The 18,848-nt window shown below is 44.4% G+C and overlaps 1 protein-coding gene across 5 annotated transcripts in view; it reads left to right on the forward strand.

Moving 5' to 3' along the window:
• The first annotated feature begins 3,633 nt into the window (after positions 1-3,633).
• Chrna9 (cholinergic receptor, nicotinic, alpha polypeptide 9) overlaps positions 3,634-18,848 on the forward strand; it is a 42,633-nt gene continuing 27,418 nt past the window's right edge. The window contains exons 1-3 of one of the 5 annotated variants that reach the window (XR_868285.2): positions 3,634-3,814; positions 4,182-4,276; positions 12,867-13,134. Coding sequence is in view for 1 of the 5 variants with exons in the window: in XM_006503945.3 (XP_006504008.1) it covers positions 3,763-3,814 (52 nt within the window). In the remaining 4 variants the exon portion in view is untranslated. Of the gene's footprint in view, positions 3,815-4,181; positions 4,277-6,868; positions 8,444-10,465; positions 10,898-12,866; positions 13,135-18,848 lie in introns of those variants that run through there. The other 4 variants (XR_868283.3, XM_006503947.3, XR_376992.2 and 1 more) reach the window with 4 other exon arrangements.

The raw sequence follows: 18,848 nt of genomic DNA on the forward strand, positions 1-18,848 counted from the left end.
GCTGTATTATGTGGCCCTTGATCCTAGTACGTGATCAGTAAAATGCTCCATCTGTTAGTTGATATCAAAGGGGTCTCTTCCTGCCCCTCCCACGTGCTCCTTTTATTTTTAGCTCCCGTTCATCCCATTAGCGCTTTTATCATGTCTGCGGAGGGCTGAGGAGAAGTAAATGCCAAGATGGTATTAGATGAGTTGAGAAGAGGAGGAAGGACAGGGAAGGAAGAGGCAGGAGGACGCGGTTTAAACTTGTGACTTCTGACTACATAAAACCAGGAAGGAGACTGTGGGAAGTCTTAGGCCTACAGGAAATGTTTGGCCTGGCCTGGGAGAGAATGGGTTTTCTGTTTAGTCTCCGATTGGCCAAGAAATGTAAACGTGGCAGTGAATCCAGAAGAGCAGCGTCAGGTGGCAGTTATACCTCCAACATCAGGAGACAAAGGGACACCTTTCCATGGCTGGCACTGTACCTTCTCTGTCTGTTTTCTCCAATTCATGTGTCATTAGTGAACGACTCCTGTCGTTTTGACCCAGACTGAGATTTGCTTCACATCTGCAGGTGACATTTAATACCTGAAGGATGGAATTGTGCCTAACTCATGATTTTCTTTTGTTCCAGTGCCTGACCCACAAGCCAAGCAAATGACTTGCTGTGGAAGGTCAGTCTCTCTCACAGCTCTTTACTAACCCTGTTTGTCTTGTAGCTCTAATTTTGTAGTTCAGAAAATTTGCAGGGATTTAAGCACAGTTAGCGCCTCTATGCAAATCATATCTTATACAGAGCCCCAAAGGGGAACTCTTGGGCTGTATCCAGCCCACAAATATTAGCTTTAATGGTGCTCTAAAAATATATTTTTAAACCAATGTTTTAAAATTAGGAGATCTTATTTGCTAAAAGGCTGATTTCCGACTTATTTTGAACATCAGCAGATGTGGGCACAAAACCTCAACTTTTGCATCACAGTATTATCCAGGATGAAAGAGGTACCCCTTAAAATGTAGTCCCTAGGGACCAGCAAGGTGGCTCAGTGGATAAAGGAACATACTACCAAGTGTAATGTCCTGAGTTTGAGTCTCAAGTTCTACACGGTGGAAGGAAAGAGCCAACTCTCACAAGTGTTCCCTGACCTACACACATGCTGTGGTATCCAATGCCCCAACATATACACATATGTAATAAGTACATGGGTAAATAGAAGATACATAAATACATGTAATTTTATGTGTTATGATTCCCCCATGCTTTATGGTTCATACTTTGCAGGATTCACTGACTTACCTTCCTGTCTGGTCTTTTGGGCAGAGATTGTTACCTGTTGCCCATTAGTACATTCTTTCCTTCTATTAGCACAATAGTTTTAGGTTTATGACTTCCCAGATAGGACTACATTTCCCAGGCTCCCTTGCAGCTAGGTATGGACATATGACTAATTGTTAGTCAGTGGAACTGATGTGTGGAACCTTTAGCAATGTTTTTAAAGAAAGGTATAATGTCACCTCTTGCTCCTTTTCTTCTTCTTGTCAGATGAGCTATAGAAACAATAGTGGAAGCCAGAGCAGCCGTTTGACATCTCAAGACAAAAGCTATACATTGAGACTTGCAGAGCCAAAAGATGGTAGAAACTGGATCTCCATCACCCTGGGTCATCATCTCCACCACCAGATCTGTAAAAAGTTTGCTTAGATTCTTATATCAGAGAAATGAACTCCGAGGCTAGGGTAGTGTTTCAGTTGGTAAAGAGCTTGCCTAACATGTATGAAGCCTTGGGTTTGATCCTCAGTAAACCAAGGACAGTGGCACATACTGAAGTTCCAGGACAGAGGACATAAAGACAGGAATTCATCCCCAGCTACATAGTGGGTTTGAAGTCAGCCTGAGACATGTAAGAAAGAAAAGAAAAAGACTCCATTTATATATAACCTCAATTGCATCTTTAAAAAAAAAAGATTTATTTATTTATTTTATGTATATAAATATCCTCTAGCTGTCTTCAGACACACTAGAAGAAGGTGTCAGATCCCATTACAGAAGGTTTTGGGCCACTGTGTGGTTGCTGGGAACTGAACTCAGGACCTCTGAAAGAGCAGTCAGTGCTCTTAACCGCTGAGCCATCTCTTCAGCCCAGTTGTATTTATTTTTAAAGATTTATTTGTGTGTATGTGTGTGTGTGTGTGTGTGAGAGAGAGAGAGAGAGAGAGTCACATGTGTGCTGGTACCTGCATAGGCCAGAGGAGGGCATCAGATCCCCTGGAGCTGAAGTTTCGAGCTGACTGGCAGGAGCTGGAAACCAAATTTGAGTCTTCAGAAGAATAGTAAATGGTCATAAACACGGATCCATCTCTTCCATCCTTTCATTTGTCTTCTAACTAATATATTCCTGTATGCTCTACACGGAGTCATGGTCCATGCTCTAGACCAAGAAACTGGAATTGGTTTACAAAGGAAAAGACCCTTCATGATTCTCCAAATTGTTTCTGCTTGTCAGTTAGACATGTGTGGGCAGCATCAAATCAAATTGCACAGGGAGCTGAGATGAGTTTAATTTTCAGGACAGTACATGTAGAATTGGAACACTCTGTCTTGGAAACACTGCTTGATGCCAGCCCATGACAGCTGGCAGTGAACTGGTTTGTGCAAGTGTCACCTCTGCTTTGCTGTTCCTCACAGCCACAAGTCTGAGGTTAACAGGCCACTGGACCACAGTCTCATTTATTTATTTTTTTTCTTCCCACCTTGTCTTGAAAAGCCACACTTGAGCAGGCAGCCCTCCTTCTGCCTGGAAGTAGAAGGGCGGTAGAAGAGTGGTTGGTACTTTTCTGATTCCCAGGAGGTTCAGGTGTGAACCCCTGAGGATCCCTGCCAGTTTCGATCTGAGAGGACCTTGCTGAGTTACACAAGCATAGAGAGCTAGTCAAAAAAAAAAAAAAGTCACTGTGTCCCTAGAGGTAAGCACCCAAAGTGACATGTTAGTGATTCCTTAGACCAAAGAGCAGAAGTATCCAGTGAAATCCAGGCTGCCATTGCTAATGTCAGACGACTAAGTGTAGCCAAAGGGTCTCTGGGAGAAAGAAAGACTTTCCTAATAAACGCTGAGTGTGCCATAGAGTTTATGTGAATTGTCCTATTTAGTCGTGTCAAAAACTGTATTTGGTAGGTGTCTTAGTTAGGGTTTTGCTGCTGTGAACAGACACCATTACCAAGGCAAGTCTTATAAAAAACCAACATTTAATTGGGGCTAGCTTATAGGTTCAGAGGTTCAGTCCATTATCATTAAGGTGGGAGCATGGCAGCATCCATGCTGTCATGGCACAGGCAGAGCTGAGAGTTCTACGTCTTCATCCAAAGGCTGCTAGTGGAAGACTGACTCCTAGGCAACTAGGGTTAGGATCTTAAGCCCACACCCACAGAGGCACACCTACTCCAACCAGGTCACATCTCCAAATGGTGCCACTCCCTTGCCCAAGAATATACAAACCATCACAGAAGGACTTTGCAAATGCCATTTAAATTGCATTTATTTATTTGTTTGTTTGTTTATTCATTCATACTCTCTTTCTCACAAGGGTAGAAGTAACGGCTGAAGACAGTTTGTAACAGAAGCAGCAAAAGGGAAAAAAAAGAAAAGAATAGAAAAAAAAAAGAAAGGAAAGAAAGTGAAAAGAGGGACTTTGGGGACCCCAGACACCTGCCTAAGGCCACCCTGAGTCCCACAGTGCACAGAGGGCACACAAACTGCAGCTGCAGTCTTCGAGGAGAAGGAAGGGATGGTGTACTCGGCAGATGCAGACGTGCATGGGAGGCCTCGCCAGCCACAAGGTAAGTCACACCAGTCAAGTGGCCATATTCTCACCAAGGAACTTTTCTGGACCACTATAGAAGTGATACTATGTAGGGAAGGGCTGTGCTTTAAGAATTAGGGAGAAAACTCAGCAATTCTGTATCCCCAGGTAAGTGTGTTTAAATGGTCTTGGCAATGTCATACTGACTCATCCAGGCCGTTCTTTTCTATAAACGGGGCCGACACACATTCATAACACGCCAAAGGGACAAAGGAAACACTAATCCTCAAAGCAGGGATTGGAGACACTGGGTGCCATCAAATAGAGAGAAACTCTGTCAACTTCCCTTTTCCTCAGTTCTGCTGTGGGCATCTCTTACCTTTTACCTCTTTCTTTTCGTTTAGTGATGAAATAGCTCCTAAGTTCATCAGAACAATCCCGTTCCAAGCCAATGACCAGCTCTTCAGATGAGCTAAACTCCAGCTCTGTTGGACTCCAGGTAGCCACTAACATAGCATTTAGCATTCTTTCTTCCCCTTTCTGCCACATCTCATCTCACAGCTCTAGACTCCCCCATAACTACCCTGAGGAGCTAGATGGTATGGTGGAAACACAGCAGTTGTGTGAGGTGTGCCTACTGCTGCTGCAGCCTGGCTAGGAGTGAGCAGGAGAACCCAGGGCCCTGCATTTGGATGCTGATAGAGCAACAACCCTCCCCTACACACACCCCAAAGGATTAAGCTCTTTCTGCAGAGGGAGTCTGGGAAGATTGGATAAACTCTTTGAGTAAGGAAGGTATTAGCTGGGAAATGATGCAGCAAGTACTCCAGGGGCGCCTGGGACCCTGATGGAGTCTGTCCTTGTGTTGGACAAGACGGCCCTAAAGACAAGGCAGGCATTACAGGAGTTGCTAGTGGCTATGACAGAAGGTATCTGGTTTTCTTTTCTCTTCCTTTCCTTTTTAAAAACTCTTTTATGTGTATGAGTGTTTTGCCTGCATGTATATCTACACATGTCTGTGCCCAGTGCCCATGGATGCCAGAAAAAGGTATTAGATCTCCTGGGACTGGAGTTACAGATGTTTGTGAGCTTCCACATGGGTGCTCAGAACTGAATCCTGGAAAAGCAGCCAGTGCCCTTTAACCACTGAGTCACCTTGCCCGTTCAATACCGGGTACTCAGAAGGCTTCCTGTAGCTGATTCCATTGCACACAAGGTTTTAGAAATGACCTGTGGCTCAAGATGTTTTGTTTCCCTGATCACGTCCCATTTCTTACTCCAAATTGTGGCGTCCAATGTAGGTAGTAGAGTGGTAGCCACGTTGCTCATGATAACATGGCTGTATGGTAGATGGGGGCTTAGAAAAATGATGGGGTACTATCACATGGAGGCCAGAAAGTGAATGACAAGATGCAAGTCTCCCTGAGTGCCCGAATGGAGTGGATGAAAGCGGGAGTGTAGCCCCTCAATGTTGTGGCTGATGCCTCTCCTCTCTAGTGCTGGGACCCAGCAATGCTTGGGAGGAAGGGGAATATATGTGAACCAAGCGTATCCATCCCTCTGGCTTCTTCTTCCTGTAGTCCCCCAACTCTTACGCATGTTAGCGAATGGGGAATCGGGGTCTGAAATAGGAGTTTGGGTCAGGGATACTGCAGTTCAGCATTTCTTCTTGTCTTTGGAATGAGTCTTTCACCTTATCAACAAAACCAAACAAAACAAACAAAAACAAAAGCAAAAAGAAAACAACCTTCAGGTGAAATCTGCAAGTAGAAAAGGCACTATTTACCAGCTATTGTGATTTACCCGAAGTTGACTGGATTCTTAAAATGAATGTTCCTTTTGCTTTCACAGTAGTTTAGAAAACACTGGGGGGCTGGCTATGAAGGCTGACACAGACTGCTCTTGCATGGGGCATGAGTTCTGTTTCTAGTGCCTACACCAGGTGACTCAGAACCACCTGTAATGTGACTCAAGTTCCAGGTGATCCGATGGCCCTGCCTCTGTGACATGTGCACATGCCTCCATTCCACCCCATATAATTTTTAAAGGACATTTTACACTAGCTTATAGATCCTGTATTAATTGTTATGATACATGGGTTGCTGCGACAAGACGGCTGTTCTCCCACAGATGGGGAAGTTAAGAGTGGAGACAGCTCACCCAAGGTCACACAGCCAGCAAGTGGCAGAGTTTAGGGTTTCTCTTACCCCGGCACCTGTCACCATTATTCTTAGAGATGAGAAGTCACTTGGACACATAGCACGCACTCCAGTTCAGATTGCCAGCTTCCCTCTGGGTTGTTTCCGACAGGTGCATTGTGACCCTCTGGGCATTTCAATGATGGTCCCCCCCGCCCCCGGCTTTTATTTCTGTCCTGGAATTTGCAGCCTTGACTCATGAGGAATGCATTCGGGAGCATTCAGGTTTAGGGAGACAGACATTCTTCTTCAGCGACAGAAGAGGAAGAAAAGGAAGAAGCAGAGAGAGCTCAGCTGAAGGGGAGGAATTGTTCTAGCAGGGGTGGGAGTCAGAGCCACTTCCCTCTGACCTGAAAGGCTGGGGGCTCCCCTCTGCCTCCTGTCTTGGGTCGAAGTAATTCTGCAGGTCAACCAGTTGCAATGCCAGCTTTTGTGAAAAGTCTCCTGAAATCTATCTAACTTGTTTGAATGTCATTTTCCTGTCTAGAAAACGGAGATGGTGATGTTGTCTTCTGCACTGGGCCAAAGAGGATTTAAGAGAGTAATTCACTAGCTGAAGCAATTTGATTTTCTACTGAGAGGTTCTATGCATGTATAAATGGTCACATATCAGTGATATTTACATATCAGTGACATGTAAATGACACATACAAATCATTATCAATTTTAAATTATCGATAACATTATCAATTATCAGTACATATCCGCTATATATATATATATATATAAATGATAATAAAATATCAGTCAAAATTTCAAAGATCTTAGTGATTAGCACAAGAGAACTTTAAGAAAACATTGGACATGTTGTAGCTATGACAAAAAGTAGATTCGAGAGAAGGAATGTCTAAGACCAGCACGTAAAAACAGTAGAACCAGCCTCCTTTTTTCAGGAAGTGACTCCATTTTGACAAAGTCTTGGGCAATATGACGTTGGACACAGAAACCCAGGAGACCTGAGTCTATACTGAGACCTGAAGTCATGTGCCTATGAGGAACCCTGGACGGTCATCTCCTGCTGCCCTCTGCTGGTCATGGGTGATTCCTGCATCTTGAGAGGAGGTTAGAGAGAACCTGTGTGCCACCACCCTTCCTGGCCCTCTCTTGCCTCTTCTTTTCCCATCCACAGTGGTCCCACTGAGGCTTGGCCTACAGCCTTCAAAGTGTCACTTTCTCTGCAGCATACCTAAAGGTCCCCCAGTTCTCCCTAAGTTCTTATAAACTGGCAGAGAATGCTGAGATGCTCAGGAGTAAAGAACCAGCGAGAGAGCTTTCCTGGAGAGCGTTTGTTCTAAAGAGTAAACATTTGTTTTAATGATTTAACAAAGCAAGTAAAGTCTGGCTTAGCAGTGCATGCCTATAACCCCAGCATTTCGGAGACTGAGGCAGAGGGATTGCGCTAAACTCAAGGCTACTTGGCTACATAATGCGTTCTAGGCCAAGCTTTGTCTAAAGTGAGACCATGAGACCATGTCAATAAACAAAAGTCAGAGGAAGTGAAATGCAGGCTAGCCTCAAACTCACAGAGATCCACCCGCCTTTGCCTCCTGAGTGCTGGGATTAAAGGCGTGCGCCACTGTGCCCAATGGCCCTCCTCTTTAAGAAGGAATCAAGCTTTTAGGGATGAAATCTTTTTATTTCTTTCGTGGTAATTCTGGAAGAAAATTTCAAAAAAAGTTTTACTTTTTTTTTGGTATGAGATTGATTTTATTTTACTTGAAAATGAAAAGCTGAAATTACTGGTTTTATAAAAAGTTTAAAAAATGTAGTTTTTGCTCATACAAATATAGGCAGCCAAAGGTAGGGGTGGTAACTCCAGGTACATCACTGGGGTCGTTCTACCTTTCTATGTGGGGGTAGATATGGGCAATATCCGTTGTATATGTAAGTAAATTTTTCAATAATGAATAAAAGATGAAAAACATATTGAATGAAAAAATTAGAGATAAACAATTCACAAATTTCAAATTGACACTGTTCTTAGTAGCATAATAAAATCTCCTGCTGGCCTGCCACCCAGGAGGGGAATTGCTCCTTTGTCCAGTGTATCAATTCTGTATGGTCCCTGCCCACTGGATACATAGTAGCCATCTCTTTGTCAGATCAACCGCCCACATCCCGTGGTACATGCATTTAAGTATCTCTCCCACACTAGCCTAAAGCTATGCTAATTTCATCTTTAGGCTCTGTATCCTCTCACATTGCTGGAAGAAGAGTGAATACAAACTGCAATTCAGTAATCAGGGCTTGGTGGCTCACTCCTCTAATCTCAGTACTTAGGTGGCTGAGGTAGGGGGGCTGTAAAGTGAAACCTTGTCACAGAATGACAAGAACTGTTTGTTCCTAGAAAGAAACTGTATTTTATAACTTTAATTGCAGTGGATTGTCACAACTGTTCTATTTTACTACCATTATTATTGTTAATTTCTTTTTTCTTTCCTTTTTTTTTTTTGTTTGTTTGTTTTTTGTTTTTTGAGACAAGGTTTCTCTGTGTAGCCCTGGCTGTTCTGGAACTCACTTTGTAGACCAGGCTGGCCTCGAACTCAGAAATTCACCTGCCTCTGCCTCCCAAGTGTTGGGATTAAAGGCATGCGCCACCACTGCCCAGCCTGTTACTTTCTTTTGTACTTGATTATAAATTACTCATTATATATATATATATATATATATATATATATATATATATATATATATATATATACATGTGTGTGTGTGTGTGTGTGTGTGTGTGTGTGTGTGTATGCATGGGTATTGTGCATGTGAATGTGTGGACTGCAGACTTCAGAAGAGGGTATCATGTTTCCTGGTGCTGGGGTTACAGGCAGTAGTGAACCACCCAATGTGGGGACTGGGAACCAGGTTCTCTGGAAGAACTCTCTGTGTTTCAGCGTTCCACTGGGGGGGAGGGGGGAGTGTCACCTACAGGTAGGAGGGACTGCTCTGTCTGCTTTCCTTCTCTTGTGAATGTTAAGGCTATGGATGCTTAAGACCAGATGAGGGATTTATGTTCTTGGTTATCCTTTTACTTGATGTCTCCGGAGGCTCTCCTTGCCTTCCTGCAGGAGCTGGTTAGACATGGGGTCCTTGACCAGGGCATCCTCTTTATTTTATCATAGACCTTTTGAAACAGACAGTGTGCAACTGATAAAACCCTCGTGATTGCAAAAATCTCTGTTTATGTCCCTTGGTCGTGGCTGTGATCTTTGATCTCCGACCACGGAGCCAGCAAGCATCTGCAACCAGATGATGAAGAGGGTACCCGCCATGTGCTCCTCAACCTTGAGGAAGTGGGGAATCTCAAGGATCCTGGATTAACCACATGGGGAGGGAGCCTTTTAGAACTCCTTTCAGCCACTCCGTTCCTCAGAGTAGCCAAAACAGCTATCTCACCAAGGCGAGAAAAGCTTTACCTGCCAAAGTTGCCCAACTTCCTTGAACACAACCCTGCCAGCCACTGGACTTCTAAGAAATGGCTAGGCTGCAAATAATAGCCATTGTGCGTGCTTCCTAAAGTTGGTGCATGGACCTATTGGTGGATGGTCGCTATGGCTATGAGATGCTGCCTTTTTTCCTCTCTGTGACACAGAGGATAGCTGAGTGACAAGGATGGCAGTCATTCGATGCAGACAGACACAGCTGGATGACACCTCTCTTCCAGTGGGATATACCTCAGGGTCAAGAAGACTAGGCCTGATTAAAGGGGAAAGGAACCTAGAATGTTCTGGAACAAGGCAAAATTTATCAGGAAGGCTGATAAAATCCTATCTGACTTCAAGCAAGTGACAGCAGTTTCCTTCCTGGGGGCTGCCCAGTGTTTGACCTCCTCCTGCTTGATAAGTAATTTGGATTCTCTATGTCAGCCTGCTTTGACCAGGGCCCAGCCCTCTGACACACCACTACATTCAATTCTAGATGGTCACTTTGTTGCATTTACTGGGGGTTCACTAGGTGCCAGGCACTTTTCAGATATGCTTTTTCTTCTTTCTTATCATTTTATGCAATTATGTCTCAGTTTGGGTTACTATTGCTGTGATGAAACACCATGACCAAAGCAGCTTGGGGAGGAAAGGGTTTATTTAACTCACAGTTCCATAAAACCGTTCATCATCAAAAGCATTGAGGGCAGGGACTCAAGCAGGGCAGGAAGCTGGAGGCAGGAGGTGATGCAGAGGCCGTGGAGGAGGAGGGCTGCTTACTGGCTTGCCTCCCATAGCTTGCTCAGCCTGCTTTGTTATAGCACCCAGGACCTCCAGCCCAGGGATGGCACTACCCACAATGGATTGGGCCCTCCCTTATCAATTACTAATTAAGAAGATGCCTTACAGCCGGGCATGGTGGCGAACACCTTTAATCCCAGCACTTGGGAGGCAGAGGCAGGCAGATTTCTGGGTTCAAGGCCAGCCTGGTATACAAAGTGAGTTCCAGGACAGCCAGGGCTACACAGAGAAACCCTGTCTCGAAAAACCAAAACAAATAAACAAACAGACCAACAACAAAAAACTCTAACTTGTGTCAAGTTGGCATAAAGCTAGCCAGCACAAATTGTTTGAAAGTTGGCCCAGGTTGGCCCAGAGTAGCCCAGGTTGTCCTCAAACTCATGATATTCCCTGTATCCTTGTGTGTTATACTCACTGTATTTTTTTTTTTAATTTAATCTCATGGTTACTATTACTGCCACTCTACAGATCAGGTGACTGACCCAGAATCTCAGTGCCTTTCTTCAGGTCACACAGGAAAGGCATGGCACAGCTTATTACTGCCTGGAGCCCAAGTCCATGCTGTCCACTCTACTGCAGGCACTGGACTAGCTGCCAGTTTCCTGATGCTTGGGCCTCGAAAAAATCGGGACACACTTGGTGAGGAGTTTGAAGCCTAAGGAGACGAGGCCAAGGCAGCAGTGGGTCACTCTTGACCTGGATGAAGTAAGGTTTTGAAGATATGCATATTGTGAAATGTTGTCAAGATGTCATGGGGGAAACAAGAAGGTGTGGGGGAGGAATAGAGTTGAAACGGAAAGCATTCTTAGAATAGATGACATGCTTCCTGCATGACCAGCGGCACTGGGAGAGCTTGCTGAGTGTCCAACAGTGGCTTGAATCCTCTACTTGTACGAACTCATTGAGCCATTCCATGCGGTCAGACAGCAGCACCATGGGTATCCTTGGTGTATAAATGGGAAAGGAGACACAGCCACTTCAGATGAAGCCACACTACTTTGAGTGGGAAGAGCTGGGTTCTGATCCAGCTGGTAAGGCTGGGCGTCTGTGGTGTTCATTCACCATTGGCCAGTGTGTCTAGCCCTCTCTCTTCCTCGGTGCTGCGGCTGGGTGCACCTGCCTGGCCCTCAAGCAGATTCAGTAATTGCATACAAAAGCACTGTGTTTCCTCCCTTAGAGCCTTTTAAATAGAGATTTCTAGCCTGTCCTTTCTCATCTCCAAAGGAAGCACGCCAATGCTTCCAGAGAGCTCCCTGAAACCAGAGCTAAAAATGGGTGCGCCCAGCCGGGCGTGGTGGCGCACGCCTTTAATTCCAGCACTCGGGAGGCAGAGGCAGGCGGATTTCTGAGTTCGAGGTCAGCCTGGTTTACAAAGTGAGTTCCAGGACAGCCAAGGCTATACAGAGAAACCCTGTCTCGAAAAACCAAAAAACAAACAAAAAACCAAAAATGGGTGCGCCCATTTTTTTTGTTGTTGTTGTTTGTTTTTGGGATGGAAGTTTTAGAACAATTAAAAGCAAGTACCCAAAAGCTGTTGTGAAGAGCTTACCAGTCAAACATGGCACAACCTGGTAGCAAAATACTTGAAGACAGCGGTGGCTTGTGGTCCCAGCATCGGAACCCCCTTGAGCATTCCGACTGCGACTAAGTTTAAGGGGACGGGAGGAATCCTGATTACAGTAGAATGCGAAGTGCTAATTGGCAAATGTGCCAGGACTGAGAAAACCCCCATCTGCAATCATCTGAATGAAAACCAACTTATGCAAGACTCAGCCGTTACTAACTCTGAGCAGATTTTCTCGTTCTGGTGATGGAACCGAGGGCCTGGTGCACCACTCAGGGGTCCTAGCCCTGTCTGTTGTGTGGCCCAGAGAATGATCTATGGTAGCCACACCTTTAGCCACAAGGAGGCGGAATTACAGGTGCTTGTGAGTTGTCTTTACGCGGGTGCTGGGAGATGAACTCAGGTCCTCTGGAAGAGCAGTAAGTGAGCTGTCTCCCCAGCCCAGTAGTTTTGAACGAAACTACAGGATTTATTAAGTATACAAGAAGCTGACGTAAAAGAATAAATAGCAAGCAGCAGATGAATGGAGAGCAACCCATCATCAAATAAGCATCCAGCAGAAGGCAACCGAGGAAGCCTCGTTAAGGCGGCCAGCTGGAGAGTCCCAAGGGGCACAGGATGTCCTCTCCCTCCAGCGAGGCCACCAAGAACAAAGAGCAGCAGACAAAGATGACATCACCCAGTCCCACACTCACAACACCCAGCAGAAAGAAACTGGGGAAGTTGAGGCAGTTCCCTGGAGTTCCCATGAGCAAACCTCCTGTCTTAGGGTTTCCATTGCTGTGACGAGACACCATGACCAAGGCAACTCTGATAAAGGAAAACATTTAACTGGGACTGGCTTACAGTTTCAGAGATTCAGTTCATTATCATCACGGTGGGAAGTTTAAGTGTGGCAGCATCCAGGCAGATGTGGCGCTGGGGACAGAGCCTAGAATCCTACAACTGGATCCAAAGGCAGCCAGGAGGGGCCTGGAATTCCACATAGGGCAGAGCTTGAGTTTAGGAGACACATCCTAATATTGTCACGCCCTGTGGGCCAAGCATTCAAGCCTGTGAGTCTATGGGGGCTATTTGTATTCAAACTGAAGTTTCTCTTTGCTCCTACAGGGACTTTTGTATCATGAGGTCGACAATGGTAACCTCTGTTGGAAACAGGATTTGCCTTCTACCTGTTCTCCAGGATACAATGCTTTGCTGTTCGCTCCTCTCCTGTCAGACTTAAAGGCCTATCGAATCCTCAGATGAAGTGTTTCCGAGGACAAAGTGGGCCTGAAGTGGGGGAAGCTAATCCCATTTCCAGAGCCTGCTTCTCAATGAGCCCCCCAAAATATGTATGAATTTACTAATATAACGCCACCCCCTACTAAGTGGAAAATTGAGTGCGTGTGTTTATGCACATTTACTTGTGAGTATGCATGTATGTCTCGACTAGGAAACTCTTACAAAAGAAAGAATTTAATTGGGGGCTGGCTTACAGTTTCAAAGCATTGTCTTCATGGCAGGAAACATGGCAGCACCCAGGCAGATGTGGTATTGGAGAGGCAGCTGAGAGTTCTGCATCTGGATCCATAGGCAGCAAGAAGAGAGAGACACTGAGACTGGCATGGGTTTTCAAAACCCTAAAGTCCACCCCCCCAGTGACACACTTCCTTCAACAAGGCCACACCTCCTAGTCCCTCTAAAATAGTGCCACTCCCTATGACTAAACATTCAAATCTGTGAGTCTATGGAGGCCACTCCTATTCAAACCACCACAGACACCCTACCTAAAAACATACACCAAGGTGAGCTCTGGTCTCCATGTGTATGCACACATACATGCACATTTACTTGCATACACACACACACACAAAGACGGGAGAGGGCATTAATAGTCTCCAAAAATATCAGTATTAAAAAAGAAAAATAAAGACAGTACAGGGTGTTTCAAATCAAAGGACACGAAAATCATGACAACTAAATACTGTACCAGACTCTGATTTTAGACCTGCTTTGGTACTAAAAGCAATCAAATGACATATAGGATAGCATTGGGACCATTGGAAATCCAGAACAAAACAAGAATTGGGTAGCTATATTAGAACTCTATCAATATTCCATCTAGTGAGGCTGGAGACTATACTAGGGTTCTGCAAGAAAGCAGGGCTAGCCGGGCATGGTGGCGCACGCCTTTAATCCCAGCATTCAGGAGGCAGAGGCAGGCGGATTTCTGAGTTCGAGGTTAGCCTGGTCTACAAAGTGAGTTCCAGGACAGCCAGGGCTATACAGAGAAACCCTGTCTTGAAAAACCAAAAAAAAAAAAAAAAAAGAAAAAGAAAAAGAAAAAAAAAAGAAAAAAAAAAGAAAAGAAGAAAGAAAGAAAGCATGGCTATTCTCAGAAAACACACACTGAGAGAATTGTGAGTGAAGGGCAAGGACATATAGCAGTCAGAGAGATAGGTGATAAGTTGGCAAACAGACGGACAGGTGGATGAGGGGTGGACAGTTACGTAGATAGTAGACGAGTGAAATATGAACTACTGTTGTTCCTTTAAGTCTATGAAATCCATTTCTGTGTGTTCAACAAATCACAAATCAAAATACCGAGGGAAAAAAAAAACCTTTGTCTTTTCTGATACTAATATGTTTGGAGAACTCTAATCTTCTTTCTCCTTTTTATTTGGAACACATGAAAGGCTTTTTTCTTGTTACGACTTCCTAAACAACCCAGAATTCTGGCTGTTTGCATAGCATTGTATCAGGTATTATAAGCAATCTAGAGATGGCACAGTACTCGGGAGGATTTGTGCAAATGATAGTCAAACGCTTGACTGTGTAATTTCAGAGACTTGAACATTCTCAGATTTTTCTATACATGGTGGCCCTAGAATGGGTCTCCTGCAGATGCCAGAGGACACCTGCATAGGAGACTGTGGTGATGTGGCAGATGCTCAGTCACTATTCCCATTCCAGCTGCTGTTCTATACATTTGAATTTTCTCCAAGAAAAAGTGCTTAAGGAGCAAAACTGCTCGAGAGCTCCAGCATGCTGCTGGGATGCAGAGACTGTGGAGGGTAAAGGTCAGAGGCCAGGTATCACAAAGTATCGTAGGCCAAGGAAGATAGTGACTTATACCAGGTGACAAGAAATCATACAGAAAGTCTTGAGGTCCTGTAGATGTCCTGCAGGTAAGCTGAAGGGACATATTCATAAATTCCAGGTAGGACCAGGAGGCAAGGAGACACAGTTTCCAGTCAGTGCGCCTGGAGTTGGTACTCTTGAGAATGGAGAAGAGGTGGGAGGGAAAGGTTGGGTGGGGGTGAGTGGGAGTCAGGATTTGCACATGGGCCTGGTGAATTGAACTCGTGGAATACAGTGTCTAATTGAATTAAGCTAAAGCTCATAACATGGGTAATTAGCTTTAAAAGATTCCTGCAGAGTAACCACAGATCAATGGTATCCTTCGTGCAGGCACCAGAATATTGCTGTTTTTATGGATGGGACTCTGGGTGTGGTTAAGGCCATTCCTCTTCCATTTGGATTTACGTCTTTGGGAGGGGTCTCTTCCTAGGATGACAACCTGCAAACTCAATAGCCGAATACGCGTAATTTAGGTTCAAACTCCAGAACTATTATGATGACAGTCTTATTTTTATTTAAAAAACAAATTATTAGTCCATTAAATTCAATTAGTGCACCCATATGTGCATGGAAACCTACCAGTGGCCACCTTCACTCCACAGAGAAGTGACCCTCTCTCCTGGCAGCCATCTATGGCTAAAAGCTCTATAGCTAGGTTTGGGGACTCAGTAACTCCTTCCTCATCTTTAACTGTCTTGATCTTGTCTGTGTCTTGTCCGGGTGTCACAGCTGCTGTTCACATGTTCAGCAGCATGTCATGTCTAGAACACAGCATCTCATGGCACTCCCCCCTGACCCCTCCTCCCCCCTCCTCCCCTCCCCCTCTCCCCTAGCTCTTACATCCTTTCTGGCCCTTTTCTTTGCTGTTCCCTGAGTCTGGGCAGAGGTGGGAGTGAGGTTTTGATAGAGATGCCCCATCTACATAGCATAGTAAATTGCAAGGTTTGCCATATACATATATACCTACATATATATATGCATATATATATATATATATATATATATATATATATATATATATATATATATATTTAAAGACAGGGTTTCTCTATGTAGCCCTGGCTGTCCTCGAACTCACTCTGTAAACTGGCTGATCTCAACTCACAAAGATCTACTTGTCTCTGTATCTTGAGTGCTGAGATTAAAGGCATGAACCACCACCACCTGACTTACAATTGCCATTTCTCATATTATATTTTATATAATGTATAATCATAGAAATAAATGATTTTTTTTTTCGAGACAGGGTTTCTCAGTATAGCCCTGGCTGTCCTGGAACTCACTTTGTAGACCAGGCTGTCCTCGAACTCAGAAATCCGCCTGCCTCTGCCTCCCAAGTGCTGGGATTAAAGGCGTGCACCACCACACCCAGCTAGAAGTAAATGATTTTAATGTTCTTCATTTTATCTTTAATTCTGTTCCTTAAGATGCCTTTTTGGGTTTTGTTCTAAAATAAGATTTTCTTATGCAGCTCAGAGTGCTCTGGAACTCACAATTTTCCTGCTTCAGACTTCAAAGTGCTGGGACATGGCTGGTGACTGTGTCTACTTTGATAGATATTTTTTGTCATGCTGGAATTATAGATGAGCATAATTTGCAAATGAGAAATGTACATACCTGGGAGTATTTGCTGAAAATTTTAATCAAGAATTACAGAGAATGGTTCTCTTGAGAAGTCTACAACTCTGTGTATGTGCACATGTGTGTGTATGTGTGTATATGTGTGTGTATGCATGTATGCATGCACATGTCTAATTATGTATGTATGTTTATCTCTCCCTGAGCATCTTTCTCTGATAACTCATTTACTTCAATCTATGTTTAAAAAATATCTCCTTAATAACCTCTAACTCTCAACTTGGCTTTCAAAACAGAAATGTACAGAGAGGTCACAAAATTGTAGCCGGGCGTGGTATCACATGCCTTTAATCCCAGCACTCGGGAGGCAGAGGCAGGGGGATTTCTGAGTTTGAGGCCAACCTGGTCTACAGAGTGAGTTCCAGGACAGCCAGGGCTACACAGAGAAATCCTGTCTCGAAAAAAAAAAAAAATAGAAAAGAAAAGAAAAAAAAGAAAAATGTTGAAGACCTCTAGATTAGACCATAATACTAACTCCATCCAGGTAAGGCTATTTGTTATCTTTGACACACCTTGTTCCCCCAAGCAAAGGTGTGACATAGAAGGTACAACGTAAAACCTGCTCCATGTTTGGGAACCCAGTCACTGAGAGTCTGGAGTCCTGTGGAATATTCTATGTCTGAGCTAGAGCAAGTGAAAGAAACGCAAGGTGGAACCAGGTATCTTGTCAAACAAACCGCATGCACGTGCTTCTATGATCACAGAGAACCTGTGGCGGCCATATTCACCTCAGGGGAGCTGTGCTAGCCATGGAAAACGAGGGCTTACTCCTGAACGTGCTATTGACACAGATCTTACACATGAGGCTGGAGAGACGTGTGTATGTGAGAGAGGTGTGTAAAGTGCTTACCACACAGATATGAGGACCTAAGTTTGGGTCTCAGAAACCACACAGAACAGGGCATTGTATCCCACTGTGGATCTGTAATCCTAGTGCTACTACAGCAAGGTGAGAGATAGAGACAGGAGGAATGCCCGGAAACCTGCTGGCCAGCTAGCTTGGTGCAGCCAGAATTGACTACCTGTCTCAAACTGCATGAACTGGCTCCTGAGGTTCACACACGTGTTATCTCATGAACTCAGGCCGGTGAGATGGCTCAGCGGGTAAAGATGCTGTCTATGAGTCTGATGCCCAGGCCCTCATGGTGAAAGTTGAGAACTGACTCCCACAAGCTGTCCTCTGACCTTCACACCTGTGCCATGACATGCACAGATGTCCCTCCACTGCATATACAATGAATTAACAAATGCAGGAGACATCTTATTCTTACGTGTGAAGATAAGCTGGGGAGGCTGGATTCCCAGCTCAGCGGTAGAGCACTTACTTGCCTGGTGAGCTGGAGGGGCAGTTTTGTCCCTGGTGCTCCCCCCACCCACAGCACGGAGTCACAAGCACAGATTAGTTTAATATTGGTAAAATGGTTATACAGCCATACAGCTGGCCTGGTGGCGTACACCTTTAATCTCAGCACTTGGGAGGCAGAGGCAGGCAGATTTCTGAGTTCGAGGCCAGCCAGCCAGGGCTATACAGAGAAACCCTGTCTTGAAAAAAAAACCCAAAAACAAACAAACAAACAAACAAACAAAAACAAAAAGAAAAACAAAGCTATACAATGTTCAGGATCTTTGAAACTCTTTTTGTTTTTTTGATAGTCAGGCACGGTAGCACAAGACTGTACTCCCAGTACTAGGGAGGTAGGGGCAGGAGGATGGCAAGTTCAAGATCAGCCTGGTCACATGGCAAAAGTATCTCAGAAAACAAGGACAAAAAAATATTTTGTATTAAAATGATCATGACAGCACTATAAATGGTAATAGACTGAAAATAACCAAAATAGATCTGTTAGATAGATAGATAGATAGATAGATAGATAGATAGATAGATAGATAGATAGATAGATAGATAGATAGATAAGCTTGCTATATGATGCAGATTTTAGTAAACAGTTGGAAAATTTTGTCAGACAGGTAAATTCAGTATTAATCTTGATGTAAATGCCAGAATTATTCTTAACAATGTTCAGAATTTGGAGGAAGAAAATATTTCCAGGCCGGAGAGATGGCACAGAGGTTCTGGATAAAGGTGGAAGGAGAAACGAGACTCCACAGACAGGTTGTCTCACTGTCAAATGTCAGCTATGTTCAGTCTCTCCCTGCCTCTACCATGCGCATAATAAAGAGAGACGTAAAAGAAAATACCCCAAAGGGAGGAGAGATGGCTCAGCAGTTCAGAGCACCAGCTGCTCTTGCAGAATATTGGGGTTTGGTTTTCAGCACCCACATGATGGCTCACATCTGCCTATAACTTCAAGGGGCCCAACATCCTCTTTT

Source organism: Mus musculus, chromosome 5 (assembly GCF_000001635.26).
Source record: "Mus musculus strain C57BL/6J chromosome 5, GRCm38.p6 C57BL/6J".
In the NCBI taxonomy this organism is placed as follows: Eukaryota; Metazoa; Chordata; class Mammalia; order Rodentia; family Muridae; genus Mus; species Mus musculus.